We start from the raw sequence: 22,834 nt of genomic DNA on the forward strand, positions 1-22,834 counted from the left end.
TGTACCGAACAAACAAGAATACGAGCTAATAAAAACGTGGTAAAATAGGATGGATTTTAATATTGAATTAAGAGATTATGATGTAGGTACACACAATTTACAATTGAATGTTGTTTAGGATTCGATTAGAGATTAACAACCGTATATTATATTAATTACAAAGTGATTATCATTGTTTAGTAGGCTGAATATTTTCGCCTCGGGATGAAGTTTCTTTAATAAAACAGTTTTCTTTACAATAAAATATTTGTTGCCGTTTGCTGAACCTATAAGGTCCATACTATGGATTAAAAAATACATTGAAAATACAACTCGAACGCGCGATATATATATTAATTTCACACATATTAATTTATTCTGAATACGATTCTAGAAGATAAGTCTGCCGATATAAAAAATATAGACTATTTTCTTGTGTTTTTTTCTAGTGACACAAAGCTAGTGTCGATCTACAAAAAACATTTTCGATTTTTTATTTTTTTATCATAAATTCGCATGTAGAGAATAGCTCCACACATGTAAGGGATTAAAGTAAACCACGGCGGAAGAAAAATATTCATCTGCGGATCGGTGTTGCTAGTTGCGGAAAATCTCGCGACACGGCGCTGGAGAGCCGTTTCCGCGGATACAGCAATAACATAATCAGCGAAAAAGAAAAAGAAGACGCCGGAAATGCTTTTTATGCGATGCGATGGAACTGGCACTGGCCGAATCGCTCGCTGCATCCGGGAAATGGCGTCGTTTACTTTCATGGCTTCATTCCTTCCCTGCGAGAGAGCAGATTCAAAAATGTGTCAATGGCGACTTTTTGCGAGCTGCGAAGTAGTTCGGGTATTTTTTTATAATAATAAACAGAATATATTACATCTCGCGTGGAAAATCATCCTACTTCGAACGAATGAGACCTACTTACATACAACTGTACAGTTTTAAAAGCATAATACAATATTTAATCTAGGCATAGTAGAAAAATTAGTCTTTGATATTCTATTGGAAGTATAATATTTGAAATTGGAAGATTGAAAAAACAAACTCAAGACAGTCTAGGCATATTTTGCTTTGAATCAAAATCTAACCTTTGAAGGGCAATAAAGATGAGAACGCATCATTTTTATAAAGGTCTAGAATCGAGATAAAATTCACTGCAAATAAATGAACATAAAGATATATTGGAAATCCTTCTGAAATGCGAAGTGAAAGAATTCCATGAAGGAGGGTGCGAGACGCAAACCGATTTACTCGTTTCAATAAAAATCAACGCAGCACCGTTGCAGCGATTTTGACAAGTCAACCGGATGCGAAAGTCGAGCTCGGCGGGAAAAGCTTGAGGAAAAAAAGCGCGCCAAATCTAACGGAAAGCGATAAAGGCGCGCTCGCACAACACACAAATTAACGTGGCCAGTGATCTGGACTGGGCGAAAAGTTTGGATTGCCAATTAAGATTAAGTGCGTGACATGACCCGGCTCACGGCTAGCTCAATAATGCTACCGGGCCGTCACTGAGGAGACTAGTGATGAACTAGGAGAGGTGGATCTCCTTTGTAGTATCACAACTTTTGAATTCCCGAATAAAACTCTCAGCTGGTGTGGTGCCGAATTTATTCGGGTTCTAGAGTTCACGGTCACACAATAAGGTTAACTGTCATTGTTCCCGTAATTAAATCTCATTAAAGTATCAGCAAACTATTTATTTGTTCACTATAGGATCTCTGTGAAATCTTTCACAAGTTCCCAAAAAGTCACACCTAATTCAGAGAATGTATACGCAGATATTCTTTGGATATTTTTAATTCATGAAATATTTTCCCATAAGAAAGAAAATATAAATTATTCTTTGGTCACACAGTATTAGGTTTATAAAAGAATAGAATTATTTTATTGTTGTTTATAAAGTTTATTTATGTTCACAGTGTATTTACAAATATTTATTTGTGTTTACAGACTTGTTTACAAAAGGTTTGCTTAATGTTTACAAATTTATTTACTAAAATTTGTTTTTATGTTTATGAATTTGTTTACTAAAATTTATTTTATGATTATGTTTACTTAATAAAGTTTCAAAAATTTATTTTATAATCCCGAAAAGATTTGTAAAATTTATTATTACAGACTGAGTTTATTAATTTGTTTTTGTAAAACAAATCCGATCGCGTAATTTATCCCGATTACGTCACCTCGTATGATGAGTAATGAAAAATAAAATTACTCCGCGTGTACGTCACTACCGGCAGATACGTGCTATTCGCGCTGCGTTTTAGCGGCCGACGTCACTACCGACAGATACGAGATATTCGCGCTACGTTTTGCCCGCCGGAGGGGACTTACTGGTACGTATGTATCGCGAATTTACTGAGAACCATGTCTCCCAACTTAGCAGTGAGGACTGCTGCTTGCTGAAGATCGCTGGTGAAGAGTGTAGAAACTAATGATTTTACGGGAAAAGTGGTCGCCTTTTATACCCTTCGGATAGAGGTTTAACAGGAAACAGTCCGTAAGGGATAGCAGATGTATATCTTTCTCTCACGGGATAAATTTACGTATATCTCCCGTTCCTGGCAACTTTCTAATAGAGATATCTTCTAATTTAGTCGAGTTAAATTTACTCTACTTTATTTTCGCAAAATTAAGACTTAATAGGGGTGTTTCAAGCACCCTCTAGAACATGTCTCTTAAATACGCAGTTACGATGACGTAAGCAAAATAGTTGATTTTATATGATTTTTCGTGTTCAAACGAAGGGGAAAGTTTCTAGCTTTCCATCGAGGTATCGGAATAAGTATTCGGGTACTAAATAAGGGAATGGCAGTCTTTAAATTTAAAATGTCAAAATGAAAGGTTGACACCCACGTACTAGTCCTTTCCACCACTCTTGGCCTTTTTAGGCCAATAGAATTTTACTAAGTTTTAATAAAACTGTTTGGAGTCGCAGAAACTTTCTCATTCGATATTTACTTTTCGGACGAATATTATTACGAGAAAATACTATAATATTATACTTAACATTTCAACTTAAATATATAAATGCTTAATCCTAACAAGATGTTATACACGAACAGTTACTAACTTATTTAATCTTGCATAGTGACTTTTATATAGTAATATGGATGTAACCTTGAATCTATTTTTACCTCGCGAGCCAGTACAGCTGGGTCGTAAATTCTAGTCGGACAGAATTCAGTTAAAGTTCAAGGTCACACGCCAATTTGTATTTTTAGTCGCAGTATTTGATTCTTTTATTACTTAGGATGCGATTACGATTTATTATTGTTTATGGGTAGAAACCCATCTATACCAGAATCTTAAGTTTTTCCAATTGTTACTTTTACAATATTCATTATAGTCAGCAAGTTATAGCATTAACAAAATCTATAATTATAATTACGCGTCTATAAGTATAGGTACGCGTTTACAGTATTTTTATAACAGTAGTTAGCTTCTATCTTGTATTGATAAAATTAGTATTAAAATTCTTTATTCACAATTATACAGTATATAAATTTATAAATATTCAATTTTCTTTTTCAATTTTCATACACTTCCATTATTGCTATAAAAGTTATTGAAGCATGTACTTGCTAAATTTTACGTAAACAATCTCTTCCATAACTTATTTTCTAAGTTTAATGGAGATTTCCCGGAAATTTATATTAAAAAATACATCGCGCTGTTTCACGACGTGACATTTCGAGGTCTGTGGTCACAGCGTTCCAATTACACTGGAGCACTCTTGATTTTCGGAGGCGAAAATTTTTTTACGTAAAATTTTATTACATTTACAAAGAAAAGGTTAACAACATACATTTTACTTCCTAATACTAAACGATTACGCTAGTGGTTACCTGTTCATGGTCTTTTTGACCATTTCATTCTTGATTCTTCCATAGTTTTAGAACCATGGGACTTATAGATCCTGTCTGAACCGTGTCGTGAGGTTGTCGCAAGGCTATTGAGAAGTAGAATTGACTACAAGGCTAGATTTGTATAGTTATGTCGTTAAACCATACTCTGCCACAAACACTAACTGAAGGTCGGCGTTTCTGCTCGTGTCATGCGGACGGACCAGCAGCGGAGGTAGGGGAGGGGTACTTTTAAATACTTCAAGTGAAAATTCATTATACTCGACATCGATTGCCGGCGGAAGATTAACAGGGCGGGGACAGGTAAATTAAAACTTTACCCACGGCCAAAGTATTTGCGAGTGGCGGTACCTGTGCACACCGACTTACCTATGCAGCATACGCCATTAAGCTGCAGTTGCACGATCATGTGTCTATAATTTCCTACAGAGTGATTATTTTCGCCTTTATTCACTATTTCAGTAAAATACATCATTTTGAAAAGCCATAAAAACTTAACAAAAATCATATAAAAAACTTGGACGGAGTACGATTTAAACACACATCTTTAATTGATCTTGTCGTGAAGAATTCATAAAAACTACGCTTTACGCCTATTTTAATTACGTTAAAAATTGTCTATTATCTTTGTTATTTAAATGAAGGTAATGACATTATTAAATTGATTTATAAATGGCACCAAAAGTAATCCGATATTTGGTTTTGATGTCCATACAATTGCTAATATATTTTATTATTTATAGCGAAAAGAAAATATACACACACATTATAATATATTATATATATATGGACGGCCTTATTATGAACAGAAAGTGGTTATTGTTGATAAAATATAAATGAGAAATGAGTACCTACTGAGAAACCGAAAGTTAGTACTAACTAAAAGCAAAAAAAAATGTTTAATCAACGTCGAATGAATATTTAACGTGTATTCAAGTATGTCAAAGTTAAAGACACGTTCTATGTCTGTTATTATTACGAAATTATATTTTGAATTTATGAATACGCGTAAAAAGTCTTTTATCTACCTGCTTTATAATATTTTATGAGAGAACAAATTTAATATTTTAACAGTTGCAAAATCTTTACGATTTTATTATTTTGAAAATAAATTACGTCTAACTTTCGAGAAAACAGCGCCATAAAAAAGAGGAAGGGAAAAAGGCGAATGATTTTTTACCTTTTAATTACGAGGAAAACTAACAACTCTGAAACACTCGGCGGCATCTATATTTAAAAAAAAAAGTTCCATTTCATTTTCGGGAGTTATTTTTTGCCCCTTGGGAAAATTAATACGAAATCCTTATTTAGAAATGGGACTTTTCAAGAATTGTGAAAATCCTCAAAAGGTAATAAATGGTATTACAAGAACGGTACTTACTTACGAATCTTACGATACTTACTCTTCAGTGGCGTCCAATAATAGAATCAAGTAAACGAAATTTACATATATATTTCAATATTATAATAATTATATTAAAAACCAGATCTTATAATATATTTTATAATTAAGGTAATGCATATTAACAAAAAAAAAAGTTGTAAGTATATTATTATAGCTTAAGACATACATTGTCGTTTTTTATCATAATTATTGACCAAAACCACTGCTGAATAAAGGCTTCTCTAAAAATGATTTCATCCCTCTCGGTCTCAGTGACTTGTTAACTCAGTGGTCTGAACACCTTTCTGATATTTTCTTCTTTAATTACTACAATGTGTCTATCAATGTATGGGTCCTGCAGCCCGATTTCCTAACTATCATCTCGTGTGACACCAGACGACATGACGTAATTGTGACGTAAGCCAATACATGCCGCCCGCTCGAGCGTGTATTGGCTGACGCCACAATTACGTCATGTCGTCTGGTGTCACACGAGATGATAGTTAGGAAATCGGGCCCCTGGCCATTTGTATGTATATGTAGCAAACTCTTTTAGACATTTGCGTACGGGAAGGAAAACAGAAACAGAATGAAAATAGTCTGGATTGCATGGTGTATGATTTCGGAAACCACTAAAATAAAATGTTACTTATATTGGGTAATCAACGGTACTATTTTCTTTATTCCTTCACGAAGTTTGAGAATAAATATAGTACATATTATACAAGATACGAGTACCTATACTGAACGTAAAGGTAATATTCCATTTTCAAAACATTCGTGTAGTATAATATACTATTGTGGTGAAACCTTTGGGATTTAAGGTTACTTCACCACTAGACAGAGAGCCACGAAGTAAGATTTTGATTTTCTAACAACATAATATTATGTTTATAAAGATTTTACCGTTCAACAGAAACAGTGACATATACAACATGACACTGTCAGACACGTTAAAGTTAAATTATATATTTTCTAATACATGTTCCTGAATACGAAAAAAAATGGTGACCTCTTGAAATCCCAATAATAATAATACATCGGTTTACGTGTCTTAATTATTACGTTGGTCACAATGGCCGGATTTATATTACAAGTAGGTACAATATAGCATTATCTCCTCGATATGTCACTGATATGCGTACATAATGGTTAATACACGCGAGCTTTCTGAAATATAATTTTCTAAGAAAAACCGTGCTCATTCATGCGTCCGCCATTAGCGGAGTTCGAAGGTTTCCGCAGAGTTAAATGGGCTCTATGAAAACGCGCAGCTCACTTCAGATTAAATAATGCTTAAAATGTCGGCGAAGTTGGCTACGAATAAATAACTTGGGTTACGGTTACTGCCTTCATTAGGGAAATATGTTTGCCGATTTCCCTAATTCGACCTGACAATAATAAAATTAATTGGTTTTCAATGGGATCGCATTTGTAAATAATTGTAACGGTATTTTATTTATTTTCAAAAGGTACTTTTAATCATCTTCAACAAATAATGGTAAAGTTTTCTGCTATTAAAAATAAGAAAAGATGGCTGCCATAGGCAAGAAAATTTAGGGGTCTAAATTTTGTGAAAAATACATAAGTACTTATTTTTTTTTACAAAATATTGAATAACGAATTGTATAATTGGAACTTAATAGGTTGAGCAAGTGGCTGACATCCATTTCTCGTAAAATAAAATCTGTTAACACAAACCTCCACACCGTGGAGGCCCATATGATTCTATTAGGATCGGATACGGACTGAAAAAATAGTGTTGGACAATTGGATCAAATTAAATGAAAAATCTATTTCACATAAGGTTTATCGTATTTTATGGATTTTATTAACATACATTTGTTTTAGCTTAAACCGATCTAAGTTAATATTTAGTACGTACCTACATATTTTGGATTGTAACGGAGTTATTGTTAAATCAATAATATTCGAGGAACTGAAAATAAGCTGTAAGCGCCAGTTCAATTTATCAATTAATTAATATTTTTAGTTTATTAAAATTGAACAGAGTATATACGGCGGAGCTACGGGATGCTGGCATGACCTGGAAGGATGCAAGAAGACTGGCGAGCGAGAGGAATTCTTGGAGGTACGGTATCCAAATGCTCCAGCTAAGGGGTCCAACATTGTCGAAGAAGATGAAAATAATATCTGAATATACATTTATTGAGATGCATACACTACGACTACACGGAATGAATATTATTATGATTGGTATTATAGCTTTTACGTTGGCATTGCCCTGATAATGTCGAACGAAGAGAACCGTGGAGAATTTTCGCTAAGGGTATTCGAATTGATATTTTCTAAAAAAAATACGCTAGAATTTTTGCATACTATATTATTGGCAATGTAGTGGTTGATAGCAATTAAAATTCCATGACCAGACCGAATGGCTATCTTGCCGATCGAGCGAAATCTAACCGCCGACTAAGTTAGTGCTTAATAAAAAAAAAAACAAAAGCAGTTCAATGAATAAATACCAAAAAAGCCATTGTTCCGACATTGAAAAGCTTTTAAATTCAATTTAACCAATGGAACATTTTCGCGGGGCAAATAAACATTTCCGGAAAAGTCCCGCGATTTTATTAATGTCTGCGACAGTGGCTCTCAAATGGTACACATAGATCTGTTCAACACCAATGATACTTTGAAAAGGGTAACCCACGTTGGCCTAGTTGGTAGAGCGGCCCAGTCTGAACTTGTGGATTGGCAAACCTACCTAGTTAATTATTTAATACTATTTATGTATTTTTAGTAATTAACATTTATTAAAATATAGGAATTGGATAATGGTTTACATTTTCTCATTATATCTACTATACTAGGAAATAATGATAATAAAAATACTTAAAACCACCTGGAATAAAAAGTATTCAAAAAATTCTGTACCTAATCTTAATAATTAACTACCGTGTTGTCATACATGATGTAACTGCAATTTATCGCAAAGTATTAAATACAAAAAGTTTAAAAACAATGGCCAGGATTTTTTTCGTTCGATGTTTAATAATGCACGGCAGTGAAAAGTAGAAATATTAGATAATATGACTTCTACAAAAAAGAATGAATTTGTAATAATAATATTATTAACTGTGGGCCAAAGTAAAATATATATAAAAAAATAATATTTAATACGGAATATAGTAACAACATATTATTTACTTCGTAGATGTTTCAATTTACAATTTACAAAATAGGTGTGTATATTCGTTCATCAGATTCAAATTTTTCCTCGTTTTTTTGTACAGGTAATTTTTATTTGAGAATTCCGTGTTACCTCGATTTCGCAGATTTCAATCTAGCAAACAATATTAAAAATAATCAAAAGTACTTTTGATGGAAGAAGAATATTTTTTATTACATCTCGATGAATAACTAAATATCATTTTTTTATAAATATTATTGATAATTTTTCATGCTTATAATAGAAAATTTAGTTGTAACGACGGAAGTAAAATATATACATACCTCATTAAAACGGAATGGTGATCTTTTGTTGGAATTTGGCGCCATATTCTGTGGACAAAGGAAAGATATATGTGTATAAGTATATTAATAAATTAATAAGCTGTACAAACAATAACAAAGCCATAAATATATTTAAAGCGTGCTGCTTCTGCTGTCATAATACGAGTATAATTATGTCAAGGTTTTGGTACACTAAAACACAATATTGTGTGAAACCTTGACAGTGTCTCGAGTAAACTATAGTAAAAAACATTCACGTATTATTAAACGATGTTCATTATGGGAACAATTAGAAGCCAACAGAATGTGTGTCAAAATAAATAGATGTTATGTTATAACTCGATCATTAAAGCCGAGACCGTTAACCATTATCAAATGCCAAAAATAATGTCATAGGCATAAATGGGAGCTGATAGCACCCACATATTAAATAACCTGCATTAGGTATTCATATAATAAAATGGCTACCTTGATGCGACTTTTAAGTTGGATGAATAAATATATAGTGCGGTCTTTGCAGAAACAAATCGACAATCGTTTGGTCACTAGCCTCACAAAATTTTGCCGGTAAAATGTCATAAATAATCGTATTTAAGAGTACACGTCAAGATAAGCGAGACGAGGCACTAGACTGAAGTAAATGTTGTGTATTTGAGCTTGCCCTGTGCGCTGGCGTGACAGGGTGAAATAAGTAAATTAGTATAATTTTATTCAATTATATTATAATATTGTGAAATAGGTATTTGGTCATTTCAAAAATGAAAGTTTTATTTTGACGGATGTCAAGTATGTATATATTTTATTAAACACTGCGATTACAAAAATTTTCGGTTGCATTGTTTTTCCTGTTGAAATATCGAATAATATTGTATTACTATAATATGGAAAATTGTATGTCACTATTAATAGAGAAAGCAATTTCGATTTATATTATAAGAGAATGAGAAGAATTGAATAATTCCTCCCGGCGTATGACAAATGCAGAGTGACACCCAAGTCACTCATAATTAGTTACAGTGTTACACAGACAATCAGACGGGGTGGCTTTTTGAGGGAGAATAGATGACCAATGTTAGCAATCCCCAGACAGAAGAGATATTTTTGGAACTGGGGTGATATTATTGAGTCAAGGATTTATTCAATCAATAACAAATTAATGAGATTAACTAACCTGTTCCTGTTATACCTAGTTATAATTAGAAACTTTCAAAACACACTATAAAATTATACTGTGTTTTTTAATCAATTATTAGAATATTGACCAATATTTTTCATTTAAAATATATACATGCATAATATTTAAAAATAATATAAACCTTATAAACGGTCTAAATGTCAGTAAGTAATGAAACGTTTGTAAGTGGGGAGAATTAGTTGATTATTTAAACAATACATTATAATAACATATTTCATGAATGCACAGCAAACACTCATAATATATTCATATTATATGTGGAATGAGTATATTATGCTTATTGTATAACAAATTATGGAAATGAGGAATAGTTAATCAAATATTTTATCAATATGTATAAGCTAACAACAGAATGTTATTAATGGAAAATAAATACCTAGTGAAATCTTGTGATAATAATATGAAATCAAAATAATTACGGAAGAATAATATACTTATGTATTTTTCACTTTAAATTGTGTTTCTGAAAACTAAAATAAATGTAAGTATTTCATTTCAAAGTGCAACAATCGTAAATCATAAAATCATTTTAGGCAGGGGAGGCTGGGTTATTTAAAAAAAGCTCAAATCAAAAGTGCAAAAGCTCGGGCGGATAAAGAGATCACAATTATAGATAACGGGTGCATCGCGATTGAAAAAGTGCAATGTGATGTGATTTGTGGTGCATCCCTCTAGTCGCATTGGGATTATGATAGCGGGAGCTTTAAGTTTACATATTGTTGTACTATGTTGGGATGTTAGAAGCTCGCACGTTGTACTAACATGCAAGCAGCGTGCACGCGACAGATAAAAGTTCTGATCCGTTCCGGCAGGGATATAGTAATGCTGGAAAATAGCCTTTTAAGTTGACAGCATCAATAAATTGGTGTCATTAAACAAATTTGTTCAGTTTAATATTGTTATTTTTATCAGGAATACTTATTTAATTTAGCGAGAGTTTAAAAGGTACTAATTTTGTGGATCAAGTAGGTACTAAGAGCGGAATGCAGAAACATTTGTCATAACTAAAATTTCCTTAGCAGAAAACACTATGCAGAAACATTGTCCTTAGTTAAGATCATTTCTATTGAAAATAATACCATATTTAAAAATTCTCTTTCCTATAGTTTAGGTAAATTATTTTATAATTGTTCAACGATGACAAAAACATGACAACTACATTTTATAAATGCAATAACTATAAATACATATTAATATTAAATTATAATACTCTTATGTTTCCGTTATAAGTCATTATACGTGATTCCACAGGCACCGCAAGATATTTTTTTAATATGGTAACACTAGCGTCAAGTGTTATTCTTCACCTTTTTTTTGTATTTCTGCGGGTTGGCGTATAAAAGTAAAATAATATTCTACAAGTACATGCCAAAAGAATTAACACTATCAATATCCATATTGAGATACATTGTCAGATGAATTTGATTGTATGGACTGTGTTATAGACATGCGAAATTATTTTGACAGCAGCTGTCAGTAGTAAATGGTAATACAGAAGGGGGCGTGTTCATAACAAAAGTAGTCTATGGTTAAGGATTCCTTAACTCTATACTCAGGATTGTCTATAGTTAAGTCATGCTTTTCGGCGACTTATCCTTAGGAACGAAATCTTAGATTGTGCATTCCGCTCTAAGTATACATATTTTATTATTTAGTTTTTACAGAATATTCAACAGTATTTTGCTGTGTAATAATAAACAAAAGAGGTACATAGAAATTGACTTTAAATTTTAATTGATGATTATAATAGGTAAGTAGTAATAGTTTTATCAATATAAGGGGCAGAGTGTCGCCTTGCACATACTATTGCAGGAACGCTGAATGGAGGCTAGTGATAGGATTTGTTAGTTCTTTTTCTTTTTAGACTTATAACACTATTGATAAGTTTACCTTATTAAGGCCACTGTCAACTCTAGTCAACAGTGGCATATTTAGTGAGTCCATTAATTGAACGTCAGTTTTAAAATTTTTGGATGATAGTTGAGCATGTCCTGTGAAATCTAAAACGATATTGTCAATGTGTGAGAAAGATGAAACTTTTATAATTTTTGGCATAATTCAATAATTTTATTAACTGCTTTGAATTGTTTCAAGCCCCCTTGATTTTCGTCAAAGAAAATCACTGCTAATTGTCAAACCTTAAACGAGACCGCTGGATCGTAAAGTTGTGCACAAGTACGTGGTAACGCAATGCACAAGACCGAGAAGAATGGACTCAGCTTGAAGGAAGGTCTCTTCATTGGCCCAAGCTGATGGTTATGAAGATGCTTGATCAAAATAAATTGGAAAGCGAGATAAATCCAAGAATGACGATGAGTTTATGAATACAATAAATGAATAGCGAAAACGTTGAGTAAATAAATATAAAACATTTAATAAAATAAACGATTTCAAAGTATTTAAGTTGACATACTCTGACATTAAGTCAAGCCGATTGTGTGCAGCTATAGGTGATGCGTAAGTAATTTCTTATTTGATGGGGTGACAAATGCATACATGGCTGACGAAGTCGACGCAGGGTTCCATTATTGTCACTAGCCAATATTGAATAAGAGTAGTACAGATTTTTTGTTAATCTAATACGTTAAAAGAATCGACAATATTTCAAATAGAATCAAATATTTTTTAAATGCTTAAACTAATAAAGTTCTTCGATTATAATTAAATATTAAAATAGTTCTGTGATATCTAAATAGTAAATAGGTACTGTTAATAGCGATACCATATTGTGGTATTGATCGCGAAAATGCATTAATCAATTGCAAGCATTGCATACCGCTCTAGTGGAATGTCTTGGGACAGGATTGTCGATTAAATTTGTTATTGCCTTGGTTACCTACTCCATTCAATTGCCTATTTAGGCCCTGGATCCTAGCTAGAGTAAGCAATGTAATAAAAACTCGATGATCCTGTCGCGATACATTCTACTCGCGCTGGGTGCAATGGAATAAGGGCGCATGATGCAAAAGGTGAGGTGAGGAAGGCCAGAGGCGACTTTTTAGTTGTGGCGAAAAAACTAAATTTTATTAAAGCTTTCGTCTACCATTAGTTTTCTTATCCATGCCAGTATTTCCAACTCCGGGATTACGGACTTAGAATTCTCCACCCCGAGCTCGGAATTCCGTAATTATTGAAAGTATATTCAATTTTGGTATTTTTCTAGACACTCATTGTTAAACTACTGTACAAAGAGCCTACTGCGCGATGGTAAAAGGAAACTACGCCTCAGTTTAAAATGCGGGGGTTCACATTTACTTCTGCAACAGGCCGTGAGTGATACACTGTGAATTAAGTGATTGAAATTTTTAATTTAAAAAATGTTTTATATTCAGATAATTGTGAAAAATAAAATGATTAATTACATTACTTACATTAATATATTTAATGGCTCAGTGAACAACAGTATCATATTATCGTTGACGAAACACATGTTTGAAAGCGATATTAGGCCATCTAAAACGTGAAGTTTTGAATAACCATGACGAAAGTACACATCATTGTACAAAAATCGTGTAGGAATTCAAGAATATTAACTTGACTGAAATGCATTATATTAAAGATATGTCAGAAAGAGTGAATTTGTGGGTAGTAATTCTTTAACACTAATATTTATTTACCTGCTTATTATGCGATAAGATCTCTCGATTGCGATTGTCTGGAAATATATTCAAATAATGTGGGCTACACAAGTAATAATTTAGACATTTCTTCAAATAAGATAAACCTACATCGCGTATTTTTAATGTAATTGTATAATATGGCATATAAGTACCATTCACATTTTGATGGCCCAACGCTCAATAATGAGTACCAGCTACTAATGATAGCAATACGATTGTGGTTCCAAATAATATCAGACTCATACCATAATATATTATGTTTTATATTTTCTTGATTATATATTGTTACCACAGAACAGATTAATAAATATAATTCCGATAGGCTACAGGGTTTAACACATTAGAGTACAATACACTAAAGGGTTTTGAATGTGTGAGTGTCCGACGAAAATGAACCACACATTATAGACGTGCAATAGTGTTGCAACCTTCAAATACATCAATATTGAATGAGCGTCAGTGCATAAAACAAGAACAGTTGTCAGAACGAAATATAAGCATATTATTGATACGTGTTTAGGTTTATCGCATATTCTTTCACACTCTGTTTTTCCAAACCCGTTCGGTATTTCAGTTCCCATTATTTCTGAGTTCCGTGATTGTTACCCATTTTCATTTCAGATATATCATGTGGAAGGAATGTGACGATTTAGCGCTACTATTTAGACGCCAAGACAACTGGACGATTGCCATCTTGGATCAGGGAATGATTAATGAAATGCGTGAAAAATACAATACAACTTAAACACCATTATAATATCTACCTAATAGTTACCTCATGAATATATTGATTTAAAAATATTGCAAGATCATTTGCTATAAAATACTACAATAATGATAAAATTTAGTTGATACAAAACAATAAACGTCATTTTGCGAAAAGTAACTAAATACGTACATTATTATAATATATTATGGATAACCGAATTGTATCAGCTAAATATTATACCTATAAATTAGTGATATTGTCATGTACGTAGTTTTATTGAGCGATCCCTGTATTCAACAAAGTGTAAAAGGTACAATCGATCGCCTACAAGGTACAAAAACTGAAAAAGGTGTAAAAACGCGCCGAATATAAAAATTACGGACATTTTTACAAGTATTCAGATTTTATCACCAGCAATATTGTGTTTGGAATAATTCGATCATAAATTGAAATCGCGTTAAAACGTGATAGCGAATCTTCGACGTTTCCCAATTTACTGCACGGTGTGGCTTTACAACGGTCGGAAAAATTATTCTAAAGTAAGAAAAAGGAGAAAAATTAATTTTCCATGGCTTAGAATGATTTTGCCCAAGGGGTAGTGAAAGTTCAGAGGTAGACGGGGGCAAATGAGAAACGCTGTTCGAACCACGAAAAGTGAGCTAACTTTGTGGAAACAGTGGAGCACCATTATTAGATATTACACAACTTTGGTTCGTTATCAAGTCGTTCCACATGTAAGTATTAAGATAAAACAATTGTTAACTATAATTATTGTCAAATCATAATAATTATAATATACAACTACCATGGCATTCATCTCAGCAGGATCAATTAGGTACTATTATACTATTCTGCTAAGTAAAAAGATAGTGTTTAAGACTGTCTATTTATAGATATTATGCAAAACAATCCATTTTTTTTTTACATAATACTTATAAGAGAAAAAGTAGTTTAAAACGTAGGTTCTCACAAAAAGCAAAACCACTGTATTTTTAATTAGCAGGGCAGTATTATAACATTATATTCAATAGCACAATGAGAGTAAATTTTCCAGTAAATTCCTACAGCTTTTTAGAGAGAATACAACTTTAACCCAGCTGCATACAATATCGTAGATTTTTAACGAATTTCACCATTTAGGTACCGTACCCACATACCGCTTATGTTCGATGGTTTATCTATAATTCTATATTTGATGTGTGGTTTCTTCTAAATAATTATAATTTGGGGCAATAGAAGATAATATGGGTTATGTATATGTACGGCAAAAAAGTAGTTTTATGATAATGTATTTATGTACACACCAAACGTCAACACAAGTTTAGTCATTAACAGCGAACCAATTGAACGTGTGACCCATTAAAAATATTTAGGTACATGAGTCAATGAGAAACGGGACCAGTCTCAGGAAATAAAAACTAGAATTGAGATCGCAAGGAGTGCCTTTCTCAAAATGAGACGCCTCCTTAGCAATCGAGACTTTAACATAGATCTGAGACTGTGTGTGATTGGCTATTATGTTTTCTCAAACATATTTAATGGTATGGAGGTATTGACGCTAAGCCAGGAAATACCACGGAGAGTTCAGACTTTCAAGATATGGCTGCATCTTAAAAATCCTTGAACTGATCGGGTGGTAAATGTTGATGTTCTCAAAGAAATGGAAAAGCACCGAGAAGTACTGCATATTATCAAAACCAGAAAACCACAGTACCTCGGCCACATTATGCGAGTAAAAACGTACAGCATTCTCCAACTTCAAGGAAAGATCAATGGTAAGCGTACCAGTGGACGACACCGCATTTCGTGGCTTAAAAACCTCCATGATTGGTATGAGTGCAGCTCCACTGAACTGTTCCGAGTAGCAGATGGCAAATCACAAAAATTGCACAATAAGAAGAAGAATTAATATACGAGGGTGGGTCAATAAATCCTTAGAAAAGCCGACAAGTGGCGCGACTAGTACTGTAAGCGGTTTGTTTTCATGCAGCGGCACTACCGATTCAGTATGCTGCGAAGTTTCAATCAGATTGGTCGGGTTGTTGTGTGTTTTTCGTACATTTAAAAAAAAAATTTGCTTGTGGAAAATGGAAAATGGAGAAAATTGAGTTTAGAGCTGTTATTAAACATTTTAATATAAAAGGGTTAACAGCAAAGGAAATAAAAAATGAGTTGGATTTAGTTCACGGCATATCTGCTCCTTCACTTGCAACTATTTATAACTGGTTAAATGAATTTAAACGTGGTCGTACATCAACAAAGGATGAACCACGCTCAGGACGTCCTGTAGAGGTGACTACACCAGAAATGATCAATAAAATCCACGATATGGTGTTAAGTGACCGAAGATTAAAGTTGAGTGAGATAATTGAGGTTACAGGGATCTCAAAAGGTAGCGTCATTTCTATTTTACATGACAAATTGGGCATGAAAAAAGTTTCTGCAAGATGGGTGCCGCGTTTGCTCACAGTCGACAATAAACGCAATAGGGTGGTGGCCTCTAAAGCCCTGTTGTCGCTCATGCAACGCAATCCGGATGATTTTTTTCGTCGCTTTGTGACTGTAGATGAAACATGGATACACCACTATACTCCCGAGACGAAAGAACAGTCAAAGCAGTGGATTGCGAAAGGCGAACCATGTCCAAAGAAGGCGAAAACCGTAAAATCAGCTGGTAAGGTTATGGCTACTGTATTTTGGAATGCACGTGGAATTATTTTCGTTGACTATTTGGAAAAAGGAAAAACAATAACAGGGGATTATTATGCATTTTTATTGGACCAGCTAAAAAACGAAATTGAAGAAAAACGGCCTCATTTAAACAGGAAAAAAATCCTCTTTCATCAGGACAATGCCCGTGTTCACACATGTTTACGATCAATGGCTAAAATTGAAGAATTGAAGTTCGAATTGGTCGACCACCCACCGTATTCGCCAGATTTAGCCCCCAGTGACTTTTTCCTTTTCCCAAACTTAAAAAAATGGCTAAGTGGACAACGTTTTTTTTCAAATGAAGAAGTCATCGATCGGACAAATGCTTATTTTGAGGACCTTCCGAAAACTTATTTTTCTGACGGTTTAAAAAAAATTGAGAAACGTCTAACCAAGTGTATTGAGCTCCAAGGAGATTATGTTGAGAAATAAAAAAAAATACAAAAATAAAAACTGTTTTAATGCTTTTTTCTAAGGAATTATTGACCCACCCTCGTACTTACAGATTTTTTTATAGTTTATAATTTAATCGACAATGTTTTATGCTGTCGCCGTTCCAATCAACATTGATTTGAGATTGTTTTTACGAGCATGGAACATAGTGAACTTATGGCGAGGTGGGCTATACCTCCAGGATCCGAATATAGATATGATATCGATGGTAATTTTGACCTGAAAAAAGGTAACGCAGAGTGGGCTGGATATGAAATATTACCACCGTGCCACAGACTTGAACGATGTCTGCGGTTCGCAAACTACAACTGTGTCTCGCGGATTATTTTGTTTTATTTGCGCAGACCGCACTTCGCCGAGAACGTCTACGGCTCTACGCCGTAGGTAATCATTTAAAATGTTATTTGAAAACCTGAGATGAAGAGAGTAAATTCTAAATTTAAATTTAAAAGGTTTCTTAAAATAATGTGTTATAATCTGGTTACATTGGAAGCGAAATATACTAAATTAACGATTAATTACAAAATCGTGCCTATTAATAATTAAAATGCAGTCGTATAAAATATTGTATGGTAGAATAACGTCGTTTTTGATGGACACATTTTATAAGTTGGTTCTACTTATCTAGATAAGTATTAAATTATACAGTAGGTAGGTCCACGAAGAAGCCACATGTCATAAATATTAAGTAAGTATTTAGGAGTCATAGTGTGGTGGATGAAGAAGTCGAGATTTGGTGGTTGCTCCAATAGATGGAGGAGCGAGTTTTATTTGCAGCGTAAACAGTTGATACAAGAGTATGTCATAGTAGATATGTTACAATACTTATGATACTGTTCCGAGGTCGAATCTCGGTAGAATGAGATGTTGTGTGGAGCGATTCCGTGACTGAGATACTAACAGACCGGAAACTTATATTCGAGTGACATGTCGAATAAATTATGCCTAATTAATGAATCCGCTATTTATTGACGTACTCACAATCAAAATAATATCTTGAAAAGAATATTTAGGAAATAATTAATACCTATAATTGAGTCAGCTATGTGGAGTTTGCGTCACCGGTATAACTGACTATGTGGAAAAATGGATACCGCAAAAATAATCTGCAGTAAGCTATTTACTGAGTTTACAATAATTGGACACTCCGGGGAATGGATATTATTGTAATTTCTGCGAATGGATATAATGTAATTTCAGTAATATATTTAATATCGCCAATCAATGCTGACACGGATCGAGTGTTGTGTATCACCATAAGTATATAAAATGCACGACCAAACAAACAGATCCAGATGTAGTATGTATGCCCCGTATTTTTAACCGATTTTCTGTTCAAATTAATATAAATTGTTTTTTTTCTCCTGCAGCGCAGATTTCTATCTGATTCCCGCGGGTTAACAATGTTTCACTGTTTGATAATATTAAAGTTTTGTCGTTATAACGCTGATCAAATACATATTAGATTTTGCAGCTGACAAAAAGCGAAAACAAAGTAAAAAAAATGACACTTAGTTTCCTAATTTATGGTTGAAATTATACGATGCTTCGTTAGCACAGGGGCGTGGGGGGGAAAGTAAAATAAGCAATCGAACAGATCGTCTTTGTTTTGGCAGAACACACTGACTGGATAATACTAGTTTTGAGTAATTTGACTTTGAAGTTGTTAAAATGTTTGAAATAATGGTCTATCATGTGAGTTTATTAAGTAATCGTAGAAAGGATGACTTTAAAATAAAGACTGTTTATTTATTAAGAAGGTTTCCAGACGGTAAATGTTGAAATAAACATACATAAACATTTTGGTACTAACTCAATATGTAATTTTTTCGAATTAGTGTCTTCTGCCAGAACAGTGACGAGATATTCTTTGGTTTTATGTACACATTAAAAAAATATTTATGGAAACTGCTTTCACTAAAAACATTCGAGAAATTAATTACCGTCGGGGGAAAAAACGTCTTGAGAATCGCCGAAATCGTATGATAGAGATATGGGTTCCGTGTCAAATATATATTGGCAAGTCAATCGAGCCGGCAGTGGAGTGAATGAATCAGTTTTACGAAGAGCTGTAAACCAGAAGATTGCATATGAATTGATAATGGATATAGTATTATGAGAGAACGCTGGAAAAAGAAAATATTACAATAAGGGCCAGAATGAAATGTAAAAATATTTTTTTATAGTATTAGCAAATTTTTCTACGTCTTCGGATTCAAGAAGAATTCTTTTGGATACTCTTGGCATGAAAGATGTACCTACTCTTGTATTATATTGAGACATACTTTAGAAAGAATGGAATTGTGCTGGATTACAACGCAATATAAACATTTATTCTTATTTTCCTGTTCAATCATTTTTTTTTGTTTGGTGTATATGTATAATATATTGTTTGCACATTTACATATCTACCTATATTGATATTAAAATAAATGTATTCAAATTTAAAAATAAACATAATAATTTTATTGTAGCTTTAAACAAGAAATTTTAGCAGAAGCAAACATAATATGTAAGTCAGTATGCTTTTAGTGGGTGTACAACATGACTGCAAAACTGAGTTTTGTGTACATAGTGCAAAATCTGGAGACTAGAGAATCTTAAAAAGGCTATCGGCCCCGGATGAGATGGGCGGACAACGTCAAGAGGGACGCAGATACGAGTAGTGTGACCGACTGACGAAAGAAAGCTCAGGATAGAGATCATGAATGTCGACTGTGTAGTTGGCCATACAGCTGTGTGGTGTGTAACCACATAACACATTAATAAGATATAAATGCGAAAGTCGATCGTCATAAATCAAGGCGCTGAGGCCAGAGAGACAAATTTCAATGCAGAGACGCAACTATTAAAATTTAAAATAACCTATTCCTCCACAACCGAGAATCAAATCTTCTTACACTATTACAGCCTCACCCAAAAGATAATCCCATTAATTTTGTGTTTCATGGGTGTAACGCTCGATTTATATAAAAACGGTGACGTAGAGTGTTATAAATTTAAAGTAAAAGTTTGAAGTTTATTTATAATTTTATTATTATCTATTCTTTACATAGTTAGGTATGTTGGAAATTTTTTTTATGTAAAAATAGCACAGATGACACTAAACGTTGAAAATAATAAAAACATCGGGTAGGGATTTATTACATATAATTTAACCTGACAATGAAACCAATTTAATTTATTACAATAACTTCACGGTAACTATTGAGCGAACATTTTTTTCTACCATATTGAACTGATTCTATAGATTGGTAGATATACCAGTTAACTTCGATGGGGTCGATGCCATTTCCAAATTGAACCATTAATATCACTGATTGAAAATTGAAATGTCATTTGACTTCTCGGGCCGAATAGAAGAGCCCTTCCGACTCTAATATTACAAGGGGGTGGATTGTATGAATTTGGCGAGATTGAGATGTAAAAAATAATGAATCGTGAGTTCAAGATTGATAGGGAAATAAAAAGAGTGATTGACAGATTTTTTTTGTAATACCAAAACCATTATATTTATTGCCGATAGGTTATTTTCTTTCTCGCCATTTGAATGGATCGTATCTCTAAGCCGGCTCTCACTGACTCTCGGCTCTCATGTGACGTCATCGTTAGTCAACACAAACAACAAAACACACGTTGCCAAATGGAGCTCCGCAGATTGGTCGAATGCGACTGTTTCGTTTCTAATCGTTTCAAACATACAAACTACATGTAATATTTTATACGTTTCTAAGGCTACGCGCGACTGCCACTAGTTAGATGTGCGCGGTCTTCACAAGCAACACTGGATCTCAGTTCTCGGAAGGTTTGTTCGGCACACGGGACGAGTTTTGATGTGAGAGCCGGCTAAAGTGTGGTGGTGAAACAACAGACTTTTTAGAAAATGATTAGTTTCATTCATATTAGGTACAAACAGAGGATTTGATAGTACATACTATCCAATACACATGCGAATTTTCGACTCTGCTGTAGGAAACAGTACTGAGAATAGTTAATGGTAAATTAATTAAACAATTTTAATAGCGTTCATACGAAAACATATTGCAAATATTTGTATATAATTCATATCGAAATTTCATTGTGGCGATTTATAAACATTACTGTTAAAGGGAAATACATTCGGGTTAAAGCAAATAATTTTATTCAAATAAATTAATTTCTGAACAATTCAAAACTATAACAATTGTTATGAAACAATGGAATAGGTTTGGTTATCGATTTTATAAAACCCATCACAATATTAATGCAATCATTTACGGGGAAAACATAGATGTAAAATAAAATACATACATTTCTTATTCATAAGCAACCACATCCATTTACGTGCTTGTTCCAATAGTAATAATTCTATTTGTCCTGAACTTTTCATGTGACCAAGATAATATATGAACATACATGATATTGATGTATTAAGAACGAATGAACTCCATACAATAAACCAATACATTAAATATCCACTCTTGATAATACTTAACTTATAATGAATATAGGTAAGCAGATATAAACTAGTAACTAGGTACCTAGATGTTTGTCATATATGTATTGAGTACCTAATGATTACTGTAGCATGATTATGTCCCAATAAAACAATGGAAACATACATATTATATTATTAATCATATTATACCAAATACTATTTGTGTTGTAGTCAATCTATGTAATTAGATGTCATAGTGATCGAGTATTAAATTCACGTAAAAGCGGCCATAGAGTATTTTTGTTTTGCATATATAATTATTTCATTCTCACTTTAACAGTACCTATCTAGAATATATTGACATATTATTATTTATGGTAATAATAAGAAATTTGGATTCAGAATTCTAGATTTGATAGGTATTAATTAGCCATAATATATAGTAAAACAAATTATGTTAATAGTTGGCAAAACTGCGTGTCAGTTATGTATGAAGTGTACTGCAGTATGAACGAGTATGTTCATACTATTTGTAAGTAGGTACTTAGAATTCATGGGCGTAGATATTTTAAACATGACATAAACTTTTTTAAGCTGGTTACTGCTTATGTATGAAAATCATAGGAGGGAGGAAGAAAGTATTTAATATGTCATAGATTGGAGAATAGTTTAGCTATATATTTTAATAATGATAAGGACCGGTCTCGTATTCTGTATCAGAAAAAATCCAAGCCAGTCAAGTTCGCTATTGAATTAGGCGGATATCATCGAGGATGCAAACGAAAAAGGGCTTCAGTGGCAATTAACAAATTTGCAGGAGCGTAATATTATGAAATAAGAATTATATTTGTTTCACCCATTAAAAAAACAGTTGTAACTTCGTTATAGAATAACTTTTGCTGGTGTACTTCTGGAACACTAAAGATGACGTTCTAAACAAGGCAAGTTCATAAATATATAATTGAAAATAACGTACCTATACAACGGTTTTGTAACAATAATTATCAGTTTAT

At 33.1% G+C, this 22,834-nt stretch overlaps 1 protein-coding gene across 2 annotated transcripts in view; it reads right to left on the bottom strand.

Annotated features, from left to right (window-relative positions):
• The window catches only part of LOC147066351 (uncharacterized), a 1,224,975-nt gene that overhangs the window by 10,395 nt on the left and 1,191,746 nt on the right, over positions 1–22,834 (bottom strand). For both annotated transcript variants that reach the window (XM_085955769.1, XM_085955768.1), the window contains exon 10: positions 8,716–8,763. In XM_085955769.1, coding sequence (XP_085811895.1) covers positions 8,716–8,763 — 48 coding nt within the window. The remainder of the gene's footprint in view (positions 1–8,715; positions 8,764–22,834) is intronic.

Source organism: Rhyacophila brunnea, unplaced genomic scaffold, assembly GCF_057557595.1.
Source record: "Rhyacophila brunnea isolate RB1 unplaced genomic scaffold, BYU_Rbru_1.0 scaffold_5, whole genome shotgun sequence".
NCBI classification, from domain to species: Eukaryota; Metazoa; Arthropoda; class Insecta; order Trichoptera; family Rhyacophilidae; genus Rhyacophila; species Rhyacophila brunnea.